This window comes from Manis pentadactyla, chromosome X (assembly GCF_030020395.1).
Source record: "Manis pentadactyla isolate mManPen7 chromosome X, mManPen7.hap1, whole genome shotgun sequence".
Lineage (NCBI taxonomy): Eukaryota > Metazoa > Chordata > Mammalia > Pholidota > Manidae > Manis > Manis pentadactyla.
This window is the reverse complement of record NC_080038.1, coordinates 86,775,451-86,791,340: the sequence shown is the minus strand read 5'-3', so window position 1 is coordinate 86,791,340 and position 15,890 is coordinate 86,775,451. Positions and strand designations below refer to the sequence as shown.

Here is a 15,890-nt window from a genome sequence, read left to right as displayed (position 1 = left end):
GCTATATATCAGCTAATGTCATGCATAATTTTAGCATTATTTAATATCAAAATATTTTTATTTTTAAATATCTTGTTTTTCTATATGAATTTACTTTGTAGATAAAATGTTGTAAAGTACTTATGTGACTCCAAGTGAAAGTAAAATGTGACTTGCACTAACAAAAGGACAGTTTTTTATTTAATTCTAGAAAATCTTGCTTGACTATTTCCTGCCATTTGAAAACAATCAACGGTAAATCTACCATTTCTATGCAAATAATTTTCAATCAGTTTATGTTGAAGAAATTTCTGTTATTCAAGTAGAAAATGCAACCCATCTTACCTTTCCATAGTAATTTAAAAATGAAGAAACCCTCATTGCACCACAACAGACTTTTACATGGACTAACAAAGGCATAAAATAAGTGTTTCTCTTTAAAACCCTGTAACTTTTTAAAATTCTCCTGAGCTGAATAAGTAACCACTCTCCTTATTAAAATTACTTTATCTGAAGCTCAAATGGGATAATGAACATTTTTAAAAGGGCATTCTATATTTTTAAGAAAGAATGGATAACGTTTTAATTGAAACTAAATTTTCCTAAAAGTTAAACATAAGCTATCATGTGCCTTAAATTGAGTGATCAACTGAATGTATTTATGATAGGATTAGTTCGGTTTTGGTTTTGCCTTTTTTTAAGAGTCAGTGATAGCAGCATGAAGACTCTTGGTTTTCAAAAGAAAGCTATTGCTGACTCGTGCTAGATGTAAAACGAATGGGTACATAAACATAATGTTACACACAGAGAATCACAAAGAATCAAAATTATCCTGCATCACCTTTGCTCAAAATGCTAGTCAAAAAATATCTTTACATTTATGTTTGTTTTATCAGGCAACATTTAGATGCATTAATCAAAGCCTTGTTCTCTTGGACATACACTCTTTTATTATACATTTCCAATAACACTGAGAGCAAGCAAGGGGCCAAATTCATACTATGTGGCAAATATTTTCTTAAAAAGCCCAAGAACATATTCCCAATTGTAAATTTTGTTTTTATTTTTAGAAAAAGAGATAATTTTAAAACAGGATTATAAAAGGGATTTTCAAACAATTTTTTTTGGCATAGGTGCACATGTGTAGAACAGAAAAAGAAAACAGTGTCTTATAAAATATTTAATCTTTCAACAATTCACTTTATAAAGAAAGAGGGATGAAAAGTCAGGGAAAGAAGGAAAAAATAGAGTAGAAAGAAAGGATAAGGGTATGGAAAGTTGAAGAGTGTGAAAAGTGTTAGGCAAAACCCTAATAAGGTAACAGGTCAATCTCCCTACTATGTGAACTTGGCTATTTCCTCTGACCTGGAACATGGTGGTGCCTATTGAGTCATTGTGCTGCTGGCATGGAGGCAATAAAAAATATTTGGAATTAGTTATGTAGATAAAAATGTAAAAGATCGAGTTTGTTTTACCTTAATTAGTAATGGTAATTTAAAATTCTTATTTAGGAAGCTGTGCCTAATCATTAAATTGTCATTTGTCTAAGAATTTTCAGATATATGTAGCCACATATGCCTCTCCACAAATACAAATTAATGACATATGTGAATACTATACATATATCATACTTCTACAAATGCACTTGCAATAATGTTTAGAAAAATATGCAACTTAGTTATGCACCGCCTCACCTGGTTTTATAATGTTTTGTATAACACCTAATTTAAAAAAATTATTTATGAACATATCAATACAATGTTCAATGTTTGTAATAATTTATGGATAAAATACATAACACTTAAAATATTAAAAGCCTCACATCTTTCAGTTCTATCCTTCTGAGTAATACAATTATTTTCATGTCTTGTGACTTCTTTGCAGTCTCTTAAAAAATTTGTTCAGTGGCCATTAGTGTTTCACAAGCAGGAAACTGGGCAGTTATACAGAAATTCATAGTAAATCACATGAGTGGCCAGAAATCTATCTTCTTTTCTGAATCTTTAAACAACCTTATTAGGTTTATTTTTTATAATTTACCATACTATATCAAAAAGATTTAAGTGACTTCTCATAATAAATAGTCTCTTAGCGACTATTTCACACTCAATCTTGTGAGCGTAGCAAAATGCCTCACTAGAAATGGAGTCACTCAACAGAACTACCTGAATTTATGATTTATTGCTTAACTGCAGCATAATAGAAATTTTAATTATAGATGTCTTTTTTAAATCAGTCAGAAAATACAATAATTTTTTATTTAGGAGGCCATTGATTTAGTTCAAACCTCTAATTATTCTGTGGAATATTCTTCCAAAATTTCTATTTTAAATTCAGATGGATGAAAGATTTTTTTTGAAACAAAATAGTTCAGGAAAATATTACAAAATATGGAGTGATTCAGAAATAAGTTAATCAGAATCTCTGGAGAAGAGTTTCATTAAGTATTAAGTAGTTGTATATGGCAAGAAAAACATAGTGTTGGGCCTAAATATTTATTTGTAAAAATATGTTTTGAATATGTACATAATTATGATTCATGATACAATTTCAGACATTATATATATTAAAGGAAGAAATAATCCACATCTGAGTAAAACACACTAAGAATTGAATCTTTACAGCACCATTGCTATCTAGTGATAACATATCCTGATATAAGGAAGACAATCTAAGTTCTACAAAATACGTTATTTTCTGTGAACACTAGAACTCTCAAGTGGCATTGAATATTAGTAAGAAAATTATAATTTTTAAGCATTACTAAAGATGAACTTACATTTGTATCTAATTTGAAGGCCATTATGTATCTTAAGCATTGAAAGGGATGTATGTGTATGTGTGTATGTACTTGCATTTTAGAAAAAGCAGTTCTATTTTTTCAATATTTTAAAAATTAGTATAATAAAAATACATAATATTTGCCTACTAAAATGCGAATCTACTTAGGAAAAATGCCACCTAAGCATCCCTGTTTGTACGTATCAGGCAGAGGTGTCAGTGTTCATGTATGTTCTGTATTTGCACTGCATTTGCATCATTATTGCATGATGATAATGTTAATTATTTTTTTAAAAATCCAAGGGAAAGTATTTTTAGTTTTGACAGATCTTTGATCAATATTCTTGGTTCACTGTTTTCTACTCTGGCTGATAAACCCTAAGGATATAATTAAAGAATAAAGAATTGCTGTACTTTGTGTGAAGTAGAAATACAGACTGAGTTATTGGGACAATAAGGCTCGTGTCCACATAGAAATAAAACTAACAGTTAATTTGAAAAAGAAATTAGTTAAAATAATTGATTCAACTAGATGTGATGTTATGCAGATGGACTGTAAATTCAATTCTCCATTTTTGGTTCAAGAGAATATTAATGATTTAGTTGTTTAATGCTGTGAGACATTTTATCCCTCTAGTATTTATTCCAGCATTATGTATCAGGATTTAGGAACAGAAACTAGTATTGAAATCTGTTATTTTAGCTTGGGATTGTCTGAGCAAATTCATTAAAAAATCAAAATTACTGCATGCTCCTAGATCAAAACTGTCAAATATCTTATAGAAATGAAATAAAATGTGACAATCTTTGAAAAGAAAGACCATAAGCCACCTATAATTTTAATTTACAAACTAAAACTGGTTATATAATATAAAACAAAAAATGGAATTATCAAAAGAGAAAGTCTAGGTTTTAAATTAAACCCATAGAGTGTTATGTGTCCATATTTTCCAGGCTGAAACTGAATTTTAAATGACAGGTGATTTTACAGATTGAACATTTCTCCTACAATTGGTATGTCCAGAAGAAATAAAAAACAATATTTAATTTAATTGAGGTAGTTTTTTGTTTTCTCGAAGTATGGTGTACAATGGCTCTAATATAGTTGTGGATAAATTTGCATTTAAATTTTATATTTTTCCTTTATGTTTTATATATTATATACTTATATTTTAACAATTATCTTCAGTTAAATCATTGACTCTGGAGTTTTTGGTTATTGTGAACTTGTTAGTTCTTAGAATCATCATATCAAGAAGAAGAGCTAGGACAGAGCTAAGAAAATGCTATTGACAATTTTTGTCCCATTTGTCATTTAACAGCTTTCAGCTGTACCTGTTTGTCTTCAGTAGCTTCTGGAAAAGAGGCAATTCTTCGATATTGAGTTCTTTACCACATAGCTAACATTTCAAATTTATCTGTATAGCAGTTCCAAATCAGTCATGTTATTAAAAAAAGAAACTACACCTAGAAATTTTCTTTGAAATCAAATTAACTTAAAGACATTCAAATTATTTATTGAAATAATTTAATAATTTATGCTATGCAGAAGGAATATATGGCTCTAGTAGAATAGAAATTGCTGACCAATAACTATAGAAGATAAAATACTGTCTTCATAATAAAACTTAAAATTTTGGAAAAAGACACATAATGATTGTGTGAAATCAATTTTCATTTAAACAAATACAAGAACTTGAGCAAAATATACCTGATGTTGCTGGCTTTTAGACTATTTCCTTGCATTTAACCAAAAGTTGTTAATTTATATTTTGAAAAACAGCATGACCTTAGAAGATGTGTTTGCTGAGCAAATGTTTGCAGCTCCATTCCATTAATCTATTAAAAGCCTAGTGTGTTAGACATTTTTAGCAGGAGAGCAAACACCTTTAAAATAAACAGGAAAACATTCGATTTTCTGAAAATAAGTAAAATATAAGTTTCATAAATTCATCATTTCTAGTGTTAAAGGAACATTAAAACTTTACATTACTGTATTCTGGGGTCCTAGGTGACAAGGACATGCTATTAAAGTTAAGATAAAACTTCTTATAGTGTTTCTTCAAAACAAAATTTTTGGATTCAATACAGAGATATGTTGTAATATAGCACAGTATTACAGTGAAATTTCAGGAAACTTTAAACTGCAACATTAAAACCTCATGTAGAAGATGCATCTAACATACAAGATGGTAAATTATTCAAAATATATGATATTGCCTTATGATATTTAGCTTTACTGGAAAACTTGCCAATGAATTAATGTCTTTAATTTGTTCAAAAAGAATAACCATTTTTGCCCCTTGATACATTTTATTTATTATTTATTATCCAAATTGATAACCAAAATTAAATGCAGCACTTTGGAACATTTAAGGCTATGGATATGTGATCATTATACACTTCATTTTGTGTTATTTATGTAAGTCCTTTTACAGTGGAAAAAGATTCATGACAGTATGATGCAGTGGCAAGGCACACTGGCCGGAGACCTAAATTCTACTCCACACTGTCACTTACCAGCTTTTGTGACCTTGAGCAAGTCACTTGAAAGGAATGGAACCTTTCGTGAAACAACAAATCTTAAGGAGGTGTAATTGATCACAGTTCACACTGAAGCAGAATTTCTGTTTTATTAAGTTACTGCAGACAAAGTAAAAGTTGTGCTCAAAAACAAAGACTCCCAAAGTATGACCTTGTTAAGCAAGAGATAAACTGAATAAACCAGAGTCAAGGACATTCCATAACATTTACAAACATACATTTCACTGAAAGGATCCTACTTTCTCTTTTTTCAGGCATTAATAATGAGAACAGAAGGAAAATCCTAACAGCAAACAGATTAAGAATATTTTCATGAAAACATTGCTAGTGGTTAGTTATCTCAGCATACTGATATTTCCATTAAGCCTGAGTATCTCATCACAATTTGTATTTTATTTCTGCAGAGAAATGTTAGCCCTAACCTAGATTCTATATCTAAGAAATACCTCCTTTCTCTTCTTTCCTTTATTAAAACTTCAAATCACTGCATAATTCCCAGGTTAAGTTATCTACAACCAGTGACCTAACCTATGCAGTATAGCGAAAAGTTCATGGAACTTTAAGTTACTCCTAAACTAACTTATTGACCTTAGGCAAGCCATTTAGCTAATTCTGGACTAGTTTGATTCTTCATTTGGAAAAAAAAATGTGTGCCACACCCAACTTTTTTTCCTTTGATATTCTTTGGACTATTAGATGATTATAACCAAAGTCTTTTGCCAAATACAAATTCACAAACAAATATCAATTTTACGTAGAAGAACTGTAGTTTTAATGAAACTTTGCAAGAAGGATAGTGTTTGTCCTTTACATTAAGTAGCACTTTGGCAGAATATTTGTCATCATTTATATTTTTAAGTCTCTAATTATCTCATGAGATTCATTAAAGAAGCTAAACAGGGTTTGCTTCTCTGACAACAAAAGATATTTTTGTCATACCTTCTAATAATCTAGTTCTTCCAAGGGAAAACGAAGTGTGATCTCCCAGCGGGTAAAACTATTCACCCCACACAGTTAACTACTATTAAAAAAATTTGTCTTACAGAAACGCTTCAGTGTAATTCAAATAGAATAAGAAACTTGAAACCTCCTGAAGTTCTGGGTTGCAAGCATTGCCAGGACTTAGCCAGAGCAATACACATTAGTTTATTATTTAACATTCTATATCTAAGCACCCTAAAACAGTAATAGATTTTTCATTATTCTCCCAAATACTCTCCCTCTAGATCTGTTCTCTCAAAAATATTTTTGTTTTCACAGAGAAAGAAAACAGGAACTTGCCTCTGGCTTCTGAGTCTATTATAAATAAGAATAAAATTCTCATTATTTTCCCCTAAAAAGGCTTATCACATTTCTCCATCCTAGTACTGTCTTTTGTTCAATTTGACTGCATCCTTACTTCCTAGTCCACTATGACTACTGTTTCATTGTATATTTATGCTATCATAAGTTTTAAATTACTAAGGCCAGGGATATGATTCTAACTGTGCCTAATAGAATTCAGTGAGCACTCACCAAAGCTTTCTAATACAAATTCAAAACTCCTACAAAATTTAATATAATAAATACTAATTCTGTCCCTTGATAGATCTTAATCATATTTGGAACTAAAATTTTGGTACATACATTGGCTAGTGGAATGAATATTGTTCCAGGGATCATAAGAATGTTACCTGAACGCTGTCTCTGACACTTAATAGGTATGTGACCTTAAGAAAAAAAATCTTGTCTGTGTCTCTTTCCTCTTATATCAAGTGGTATAGTATCTGTTTCATGAGACTGTTGTGAGAGTGAGATGAAAGAAAATGTGTAATATCACCCTAATACTAAAACCAGGCAAAGACCCCACTAAAAAAGAAAACTACAGACCAATATCCCTGATGAACGTAGATGCAAAAATACTCAACAAAATATTAGCAAACCGAATTCAAAAATACATCAAAAGGATCATACACAATTACCAAGTGGGATTCATCCCAGAGATGCAAGGATGGTACAACATTTGAAAATCCATCAACATCATCCACATCAACAAAAAGAAAGACAAAAACCACACGATCATCTCCATAGATGCTGAAAAAGCATTCGAAAAAATTCAACATCCATTCATGATAAAAACTCTCAAGAAAATGGGTATAGAGGGCAAGTACCTCAGCATAATAAAGGCCATATATGAAAAACCCACAGCCAACATCATACTGAACAGCCAGAAGCTGAAAGCTTTTCCTCTGCGATCGGGGACAAGACAGGGATGCCCACTTTCCCCACTGTTATTCAACATAGTACTGGAGGTCCTAGCCATGGCAATTAGACAAAACAAAGAAATACAAGGAATCCAGATTGGTAAAGAGGAAGTCAAACTGTCACTATTTGCAGATGACATGATACTGTACATAAAAAACCCTAAAGACTCCACTCCGAAACTACTAGAACTAATATCGGAATTCAGCAAAGTTGCAGGATACAAAATTAACACACAGAAATCTGTGGCTTTCCTATACACTAACAATAAACTAATAGAAAGAGAAATCAGGAAGATAATTCCATTCACAATAGCATCAAAAAGAATAAAATACCTAGGAATAAACCTAACCAAGGAAGTGAAAGACCTACACCCTGAAAACTATAAGACACTCTTAAGAGAAATTAAAGAGGTCACTAACAAATGGAAACTCATCCCATGCTCCTGGCTAGGAAGAATTAATATCGTCAAAATGGCCATCCTGCCCAAAGCAATATACAGATTCGATGCAATCTATCAAACTACCAACAGCATTCTTCAATGAACTGGAACAAATGGTTCAAAAATTCATATGGAGACACCGAAGACCCCGAATAGCTAAAGCAATCCTGAGAAGGAAGAATAAAGTGGGGGGGATCTCACTCCCCAACTTCAAGCTCTACTACAAAGCCACAGCAGTCAAGACAATTTGGTACTGGCACAAGAACAGAGCCACAGGGAACAGAATAGAGACTCCAAACATTAACCCAAACATATATGGTCAACTAATATTCGATAAAGGGGCCATGGACATACAATGGGTAAATGACAGTCTCTTCAACAGATGGTGCTGGCAAAACTGGACAGCTACATGAAAGAGAATGAAACTGGATCACTCTCTAACCCCATAAACAAAAGTAAAATCGAAATGGATCAAAGACTTGAATGTAAGTCATGAAACCATAAAACTCTTAGAAAAAAACATAGGCAAAAATCTCTTGTACATAAACATGAGTGACCTCTTCTTGAACATACCTCCCCGGGCAAGGGAAACAAACACAAAAATGAACAAATGGGACTATATCAAGCTGAAAAGCTTCTGTACGGCAAAGGAGACCATCAACAGAACCAAAAGGTATCCTACAGTATGGGAGAATATATTTGTAAATGACAGATCCGATAAAGAGTTGACATCCAAAATATATAAAGAGCTCACGCACCTCAACAAACAAAAAGCAAATAATCCAATTAAAAAATGGGCAGAGGAGCTGAATAGACAATTCTCTAAAGAAAAAATTCAGATGGCCAACAGACACATGAAAAGATGCTCCACATCGCTAATTATCAGAGAAATGCAAATTAAAACCACAATGAGATATCATCTCACACCAGTAAGGATGGCTACCATCCAAAAGACAAACAACAACAAATGTTGGCGAGGTTGTGGAGAAAGGGGAACCCTCCTACACTGCTGGTGGGAATGTAAATTAGTTCAACATTTGTGGAAAGTAGTATGGAGGTTCCTCAAAAAGCTCAAAATAGAAATACCATTTGACCCAGGAATTCCACTTCTAGGAATTTACCCCAAGAATGCAGCAGCCCAGTTTGAAAAAGACAGATGCACCCCTATGTTTATCACTGCACTATTTTCAATAGCCAAGATATGGAAGCAACAGAAATGTCCATCAGTAGATGAATGGATAAAGAAGATGTGGTACATATACACAGTGGAATATTACTCAGCCATAAGAAAAAACAAATCCTACCATTCGCAACAACATGGATGGAGCTAGAGGGTATTATGCTTAGTGAAATAAGCCAGGCAGAGAAAGACAAGAACCAAATGATTTCACTCATATGTGGAGTATAAGAACAAAAGAAAACTGAAGGAACAAAACAGCAGCAGAAGCACAGAACCCAAGAATGGACTAATAGTTACCAAAGGGAAAAGGACTGGGGAGGATGGGTGGGATGGGAGGGATAAGGGTGGAAAAAAAAGAAAGGGGGCATTACGTTTAGCATGTATAGTGGGGGGGGGCATGGGGAGGGGTGTGCAACACAGAGAAGACAAGTAGTGATTTTACAGCATCTTACTATGTTGATGGACAGTGACTGTGAATGGGGATGTGGGGGGGACTTGGTGAAGGGGGGAGCCTAGTAAACATAATGTCCTTCATGTAATTGTAGATTAATGATACCAAAATGAAATTAAAAAAATAAAAATAAAATGTGTAATACACTGAAATGCAATGAAAACAATTTTAAAATATTAATATTATCATTCATGTGGTTAAAACCTGGTGGTAGCACCTTTCATCATTACTGAGAGGTACTCTTTCAGGTAATTTCTTTAGATTTAATGCAAAGACTCATGATAAATCTACCTTGTTCTTTTAATTAATTGTGGTTGTTTTGTTCATTTTCAAAAACTCAGTTGTTTCAGTTACTACCAAAGCATGTTCTTGGGTGACTTGGTTGCTATCATTAGTGTAAGGTAAAAGGAAGATATAAAGTGTAATGACATTCTCAAAGGAAATATTATACATGTTCTCAGAGTCTCTTCCATTTCTTTGAATGATGATACCTATTTGAGCTGTCAATCTTCACCCTGGAACCTAATTCTAACCTTGGAATTCTAATTTTTGCGTAATGAATATAATCATTCCAGTTCCTCGGTAATGCTATTACTAATTTTTGCCATCCAGTCATAGTATTAAGCAATTATAAGTACTTCAACATTTAGTATACATTATAGGGTATTATCTACTGGATAATTGTGTTCAACCCTCACAGCCATCTCTTTAAAATCTTTGCTAAAATTATATGATCTGATAACTCTAACTGACAGCATTTTGTTTAATATTTTTAGCATTTCTAATATTTGTTAGATTAGTGCAAAGAATTAACTTTTACTTCTTTCTTCGAGGTGTTATGACCCTGAAATTGTCTGATTTTTTACATTCTATTCAATCATATATAATTTTTGAATTTTAGTGCCATTGTAAATTTACTCAGTTTTTCTCATTCTGCCTTATATTTTCACAGAACTGATGCTTCTACTTTCTATAGAGTGAGTTCCCAACTCTGGTCTTTGAAAATAGAATTTGAAGAGGTCTGTTATTTTTTATGTTTTTTGTTATCAGTTTTTCATATTTATTTGTGTGTGTGTATTTGGGGATTTCCTCCTTAGAAAATATTTATGTATGGATATATATATTTTTTGCCTGCTCTATCTATGTGCCCTTCTCAGGCACATGGAAATATCTATGCCTAACATAATGTTAAGAGTAATGAAATCCAAAGCAATTCTGGCAGACTCCCAAGTTCATTTAGTACTTACAAAAACATTTGAATCCAGTTGGCCCTTTATTTCACTGGGATCCTTAAGTTCCCACCAAACAGGCTCTGATGTTACTGTTAAAGTATCAGAGCTTAGAAAAGACTAATACAGGTTCACTGGGAAGGCGGTGGCTTCTGAATCCCAATGCCACAATTAAAACATGAATCCCAGATTCAAAGAGACAATTTTTTCAGTTGTTTTCCTAACCCTGCTGGAACCACATTGTGCCTCCTAACAGAGTTTAAACACTTACACTTGACTTATTTCACTAGCTGCTTCCAGTGTTGTTTGTTTTAATTTGACCCTGGTTCTATAACAACGTGAACTGTACATAAAGAAATAGAACTATGACAATTTCTTAGGCTGATTATAAATGAAAATTTGCTTAGACAAAATGGCTATTCAGTTGTGGTCTAAGATAAAAGTCTAGATATGAAGAAAGTGGTTAGGCAGCATAGTATCTAATTTACCATTTGTTCCTGTTTTGAGGGGAGTTTTAGGGGATAACAAATATAAAATAACCAAATCTCTTTTGTTTTTGTTGTTGCCCTGAAAAATGGCGACACTAAAAAAAAAAATTAAAATAATGTCTTCAAAGTAGATAAATGAAAATTTAATTGATCATTTTATTCTGAAATCAGAATGATTAACTCATGTTAATTTGCAATATTTTACAAGGTAATCTTCAAGGATCTCTGCTATATTGCTCAGAAATTTTGGACCTCTTTGGAAAAAAAGTTTAAGAAATATTGTTAAGCTATTGACACTATGTGGCAAACGGTTTTCTTCTTTGAAATGGTATGAACATATGCATAGAGTGGTTGTAACATAGATTTGACTATGAAATGAGCAAGCAACTGGTTTTTATGCCGAACTACAGTTTAAACTGATCTAATTACACTGAAGATTAAAATTAGTTTCAATAGCCAATGCAATAATTGTCTAACATAAATTTTTTAAAAAGTCAACCTTCATAATATAGCTACATTAAATTTAAACAGTATTTATTAACTTTGCTTTACTTCACATTTCATGCCTGTTTACTGGACTAGGAATTAGCTTTTTGCAGCTCAGTGTGATTTGAGGGGCAGCAGCATCTACACCCCCAGGAAAGTTGTTAGAAATACCGAATTTCCAGCCCCACCTAAAATGTAATGAATCAGAATCTGCACTTTTAACAAGATTCCCAGATGACTGGTATGCACATTAAAGTTTGAGTAGCACAGGAATAGAATATAACTTCCAAGAAACTGGAGTTTAAAATAACGAATCATTAGCAGTGATGATGATTGATTAGAAATTGTGTATTGGCTCTATTTCTTCCTGAAGTGCTTTGATTCTGCTATATCTAGCTAAAATTTTTTAGCATAGGCCTTATATTCCCATATTTGTTCACTCATATATAATTCTAAGGCATTCAGAAGCCATATTGAGACAGTGACCATGGGGTTAGACAGAATAGGGTGAGGGCCACCGGAAAAAACAAGGCAGGATATTTACAGTCAGAGCAATGTAACTACATGAAAGGAAAACCCCTACCAAAACTCTGTGTTAAACATTAAGCTCTAGGGTCATTCTTCAGTGAGATCAGTTAAATATTCCCCAGATAAATAAGAGTAGCACATCTTTTTATTATGCTAATCATTTGTAATCATGTGTAAGATTCACCTTAGCATGCTAAAGGCCCAGACCTATGTGCTGTCTTTCCTCCTTCAGATCTGAAGAGGTGACTTTGCAAACTGGACAACTAATTTAGCATGCAGACCCAGCTGTAAACAACATAATAAAAGGCAGGAAGGATTTCACCTTAAAGATAAGATTGCATTTTAACACCCAAGAAGTTTAAGAAGTAAGATTCTTAACTTACTCTTCAGCAAGCAGACAATACCTCAGCTCACCTTGGGGGTTGGGCAGGCGGCCTTTTGATATGCTCCTAGACCAAGACTCCAGTATCCCACAGAGAAATCAAAGCAGTAAATTTCTTGTGTTAAGTTTTAATATTCAGGGACCACTTAACAAGTCCACACCCCTAAACCTTTTATCTGGTTCCCCAAAATCTCAACTGCCTATAAAACCCCTAGACAATGCACCACTACGGGCTCTCTTGTCCCCTCCTGGCTCATGCCAGGAGGTCTGTGTTAGGCTGGAGAAAGGAAAAACAAGGACATGCAAACAGAACAGAGAGATGCCATAGGGGGAGAACAGACCAGACCCCAAAGTCCATGCCGTATATGGAAAGGGGACAGCTCTCCCTGAATTCCATCCTGATGTGCCAACTAAGACCCAGATGTCAGCCTCCTACCTCTTGGAAGGAAAAAAGTTTCTAGTTGTCTATTATGTCACCTTTAGCCAATCATACCTCTCCACACCCCCTAGGATAGCTTGCCCACTCCTCCCCCTCCTAATTCCTTATAAGCCCCACACCTCCCTAACCAGGTGTGACTTCTCTGGCCTGTGACAAGAAGGCCACAGAACCTCACCCGGGGGTATTTAAATAAATTACCTGGCCCTTTGTTGCCTCTCTTTGCCTGCTTATTCCAGCTAGTATTTATCTTACAGTCTGTCTGTCCTCTCACTGTATCTCTCAAAAAGTCTCCCTGGCTCTCTTACCTTAACTGTTTGCTAAGTTCATTCTTTGACTCCACAAACAAGAACCCTGGCATCAATATGATACTTAATGGATTAACTCCTTCCCTCAAATAATCCTACTTTGCACTCATTCACATTGAAACAGGGACCGTGGGTGTAGTCAGAGTAGGGTGAGGGCCTCCGGGGAAAAGCAGGGCCGAATATTTACAGTCAGAGCAATGTAACAATGGGCAAAGAAGTCCCCATTGAAACTTTGTGTTAAGCATTATGCAAAGTCAAGGTCACACTAATTCTCTCGGGAAAGATACCAGACTAAGAATATAGACATCTTCAGTGAGATCAGTTAAAGGTCAAAAGGCCAGGAACAACTTGACCTGGAATGTTTGAGTGTTTTGCAAGGGTATCTCAGCATAACCCATGACTTCACTGTAAAGAGCCCTAGCAGACAGACAATAACCCAGCCCACCTTGAGGGCAGGGCAGGTGGTACAAGTCCACACCTCTAAGCCTTTTTTTCGATGTTCTCGAAAAATTCTCAATTGCCCATAAAACCCCTAGACAACACACCATCATGGACTCTCTTATCCCCTCCTGGTGTTAGCTGGGAGGTCTGTCCTCTCACTTTATCTCTAAATAAAGGCCTGTACCTTGCTCTCCTACCTTGAGTGTTTATGAAGCTCATTCTTCGGCTTCGTGAACAAGAACCCCGGCATCATCTTTGGGGGCTCGTCCGGGATAGCTTCGGAGACAGTAGCATCCTCTTCAAGTCTAAAGCCATACACGCCTCTGGATTGCATTCTGAAGAACTGGGAGCAATTTTGATCCCCAGACCCTGAAAAAGAAGTGTCTTCTGCACACAAGCCTGGCCTCAATAGAAACTCTCTAATGGAGAGGCTTGGTCCCTCAGAGAAGTATACAATATAATAAGGTTATACAACTAAATTTATTTTAATGCAAGGAAGGGAAATAGTCAAAAGTCACTTGGGCTACTATAATATGAGACTAGTTTTCTAAATTTTTTTGGTGAAAATCTATCTACTTATTGGGTTCATTATCTTCAAAAATTGGGAGGTTTTTAAACTAGACTCCCTGAAACAAAAGAAATGTATCTTCTGAAATACAGCCTGTCTTTAAATGACCGGTGCTAGAATTGTACTTGCATTTCATTTCCAGTCCCCTGGACACACACAGTCCCTATCAGTTCACAGCCTTCATCGGCCCTGTTAGTCTGGGGCCATCTAAACCTTAACCCAGTTATGTAAACTGCTCACCAGTAGAGTGTATTCTTGAAAACTGAGATATTTTTAGTCAAATAAGCTAAAAGGAAAGGCAATTGGATATCAGTAACTCAAATCTCTGTACCAGTTTATCTGTCTGTGTATATGTTCTTTTATGAAAAGTATTGCTAACTGTAGTCATTATGTCTCAATATGTATGTTTGTGTGTCTAAGTGTGTAAATGAAATATTTTTCTACCTCCGGGTGGTATTAATAAGACAAACTCTTGTGAAACTTGGGCATTCTAAAATTTCCAGAAAATTCTAATAGAAAATATTGAGCATTAATGCTAATTTAAGTTGAACTAAAACGGACATGTCCTTATGGTTATCAGCTGCCTAAGATTACCTAAAGTCATTTAAGTTAATCTTATCTGTTAAATCTTTCAAGAATAAAATGCTTAGAGCCTTGACTTTGTCTAATATTCAGTAAAGGTTTTGTAAGTAATCTAGCATAGTTGTTAAGAATGAGTAAACTAAACGTAGCAAGTGAACTTCTTAATAATAATTGTGTGTTACAGTGTGTATACCTACCTACAGCCTGAGAATCTTTGTGGTAACCTAAAACCTTAAAGTTTTGCTAAGTTAAGAATATATACTTTGTGCTTAGTGAGAGATTGTGCTGTAAAGCTCATGGTTACAGAAATGATAATATGTGTTCATAAATTTGTCAATCTAAAGAATGTTAGTGTAACAGTTTACAATAGCCTATTTCTCAGTGTTCACTGAAAATTAAGGTTCCTAATGGTTTTAAGTTCTAATTAATACTACTTAAAGTAATAAGGAAAACATTTCTGTATGCTAAAAGATGTATCTTTTAATAAGAGAAGGTATAAGGAATGGAAATTTGTTCTGCATGCTAAAGAATGTGTCTTTTGATAAAAGTAAGTAACTGTTCTAAAGTACATCTGTTTATTTAAAGAGGGAGAACTCTGAATGTAAAAGGAAGTTGTAGAAAGTTTGTGGAAGAATTGATATGGTCATGCTATATAAAATTAAAGCAAATGAGTCTCTATATCAAGTACATAGCAAAATTAGAATTTTGTTTTCAGTTAAAAAGACGTTTACCTGAGAGTCTGCTCTTAATGTTGAAAGATTGCAAAGCATTCTCTAATTGTTTTATCAAAGCAGTTTCTCATGCTTAAAGTCTCAATGAGTTGT

At 33.9% G+C, this 15,890-nt stretch overlaps 1 protein-coding gene across 4 annotated transcripts in view; it reads right to left on the bottom strand.

The window, feature by feature from the left end:
* The window catches only part of PCDH11X (protocadherin 11 X-linked), an 821,697-nt gene that overhangs the window by 785,081 nt on the left and 20,726 nt on the right, over positions 1 to 15,890 (bottom strand). For 3 of the 4 annotated variants that reach the window (XM_057495790.1, XM_057495791.1, XM_057495793.1), the window contains exon 2: positions 14,114 to 14,285. The exons of the other annotated variant lie outside the window; for it this stretch is intronic. In XM_057495790.1, coding sequence (XP_057351773.1) covers positions 14,114 to 14,135 — 22 coding nt within the window. In that variant the 5' untranslated portion in view covers positions 14,136 to 14,285. The remainder of the gene's footprint in view (positions 1 to 14,113; positions 14,286 to 15,890) is intronic. 4 annotated transcript variants of the gene reach the window in all.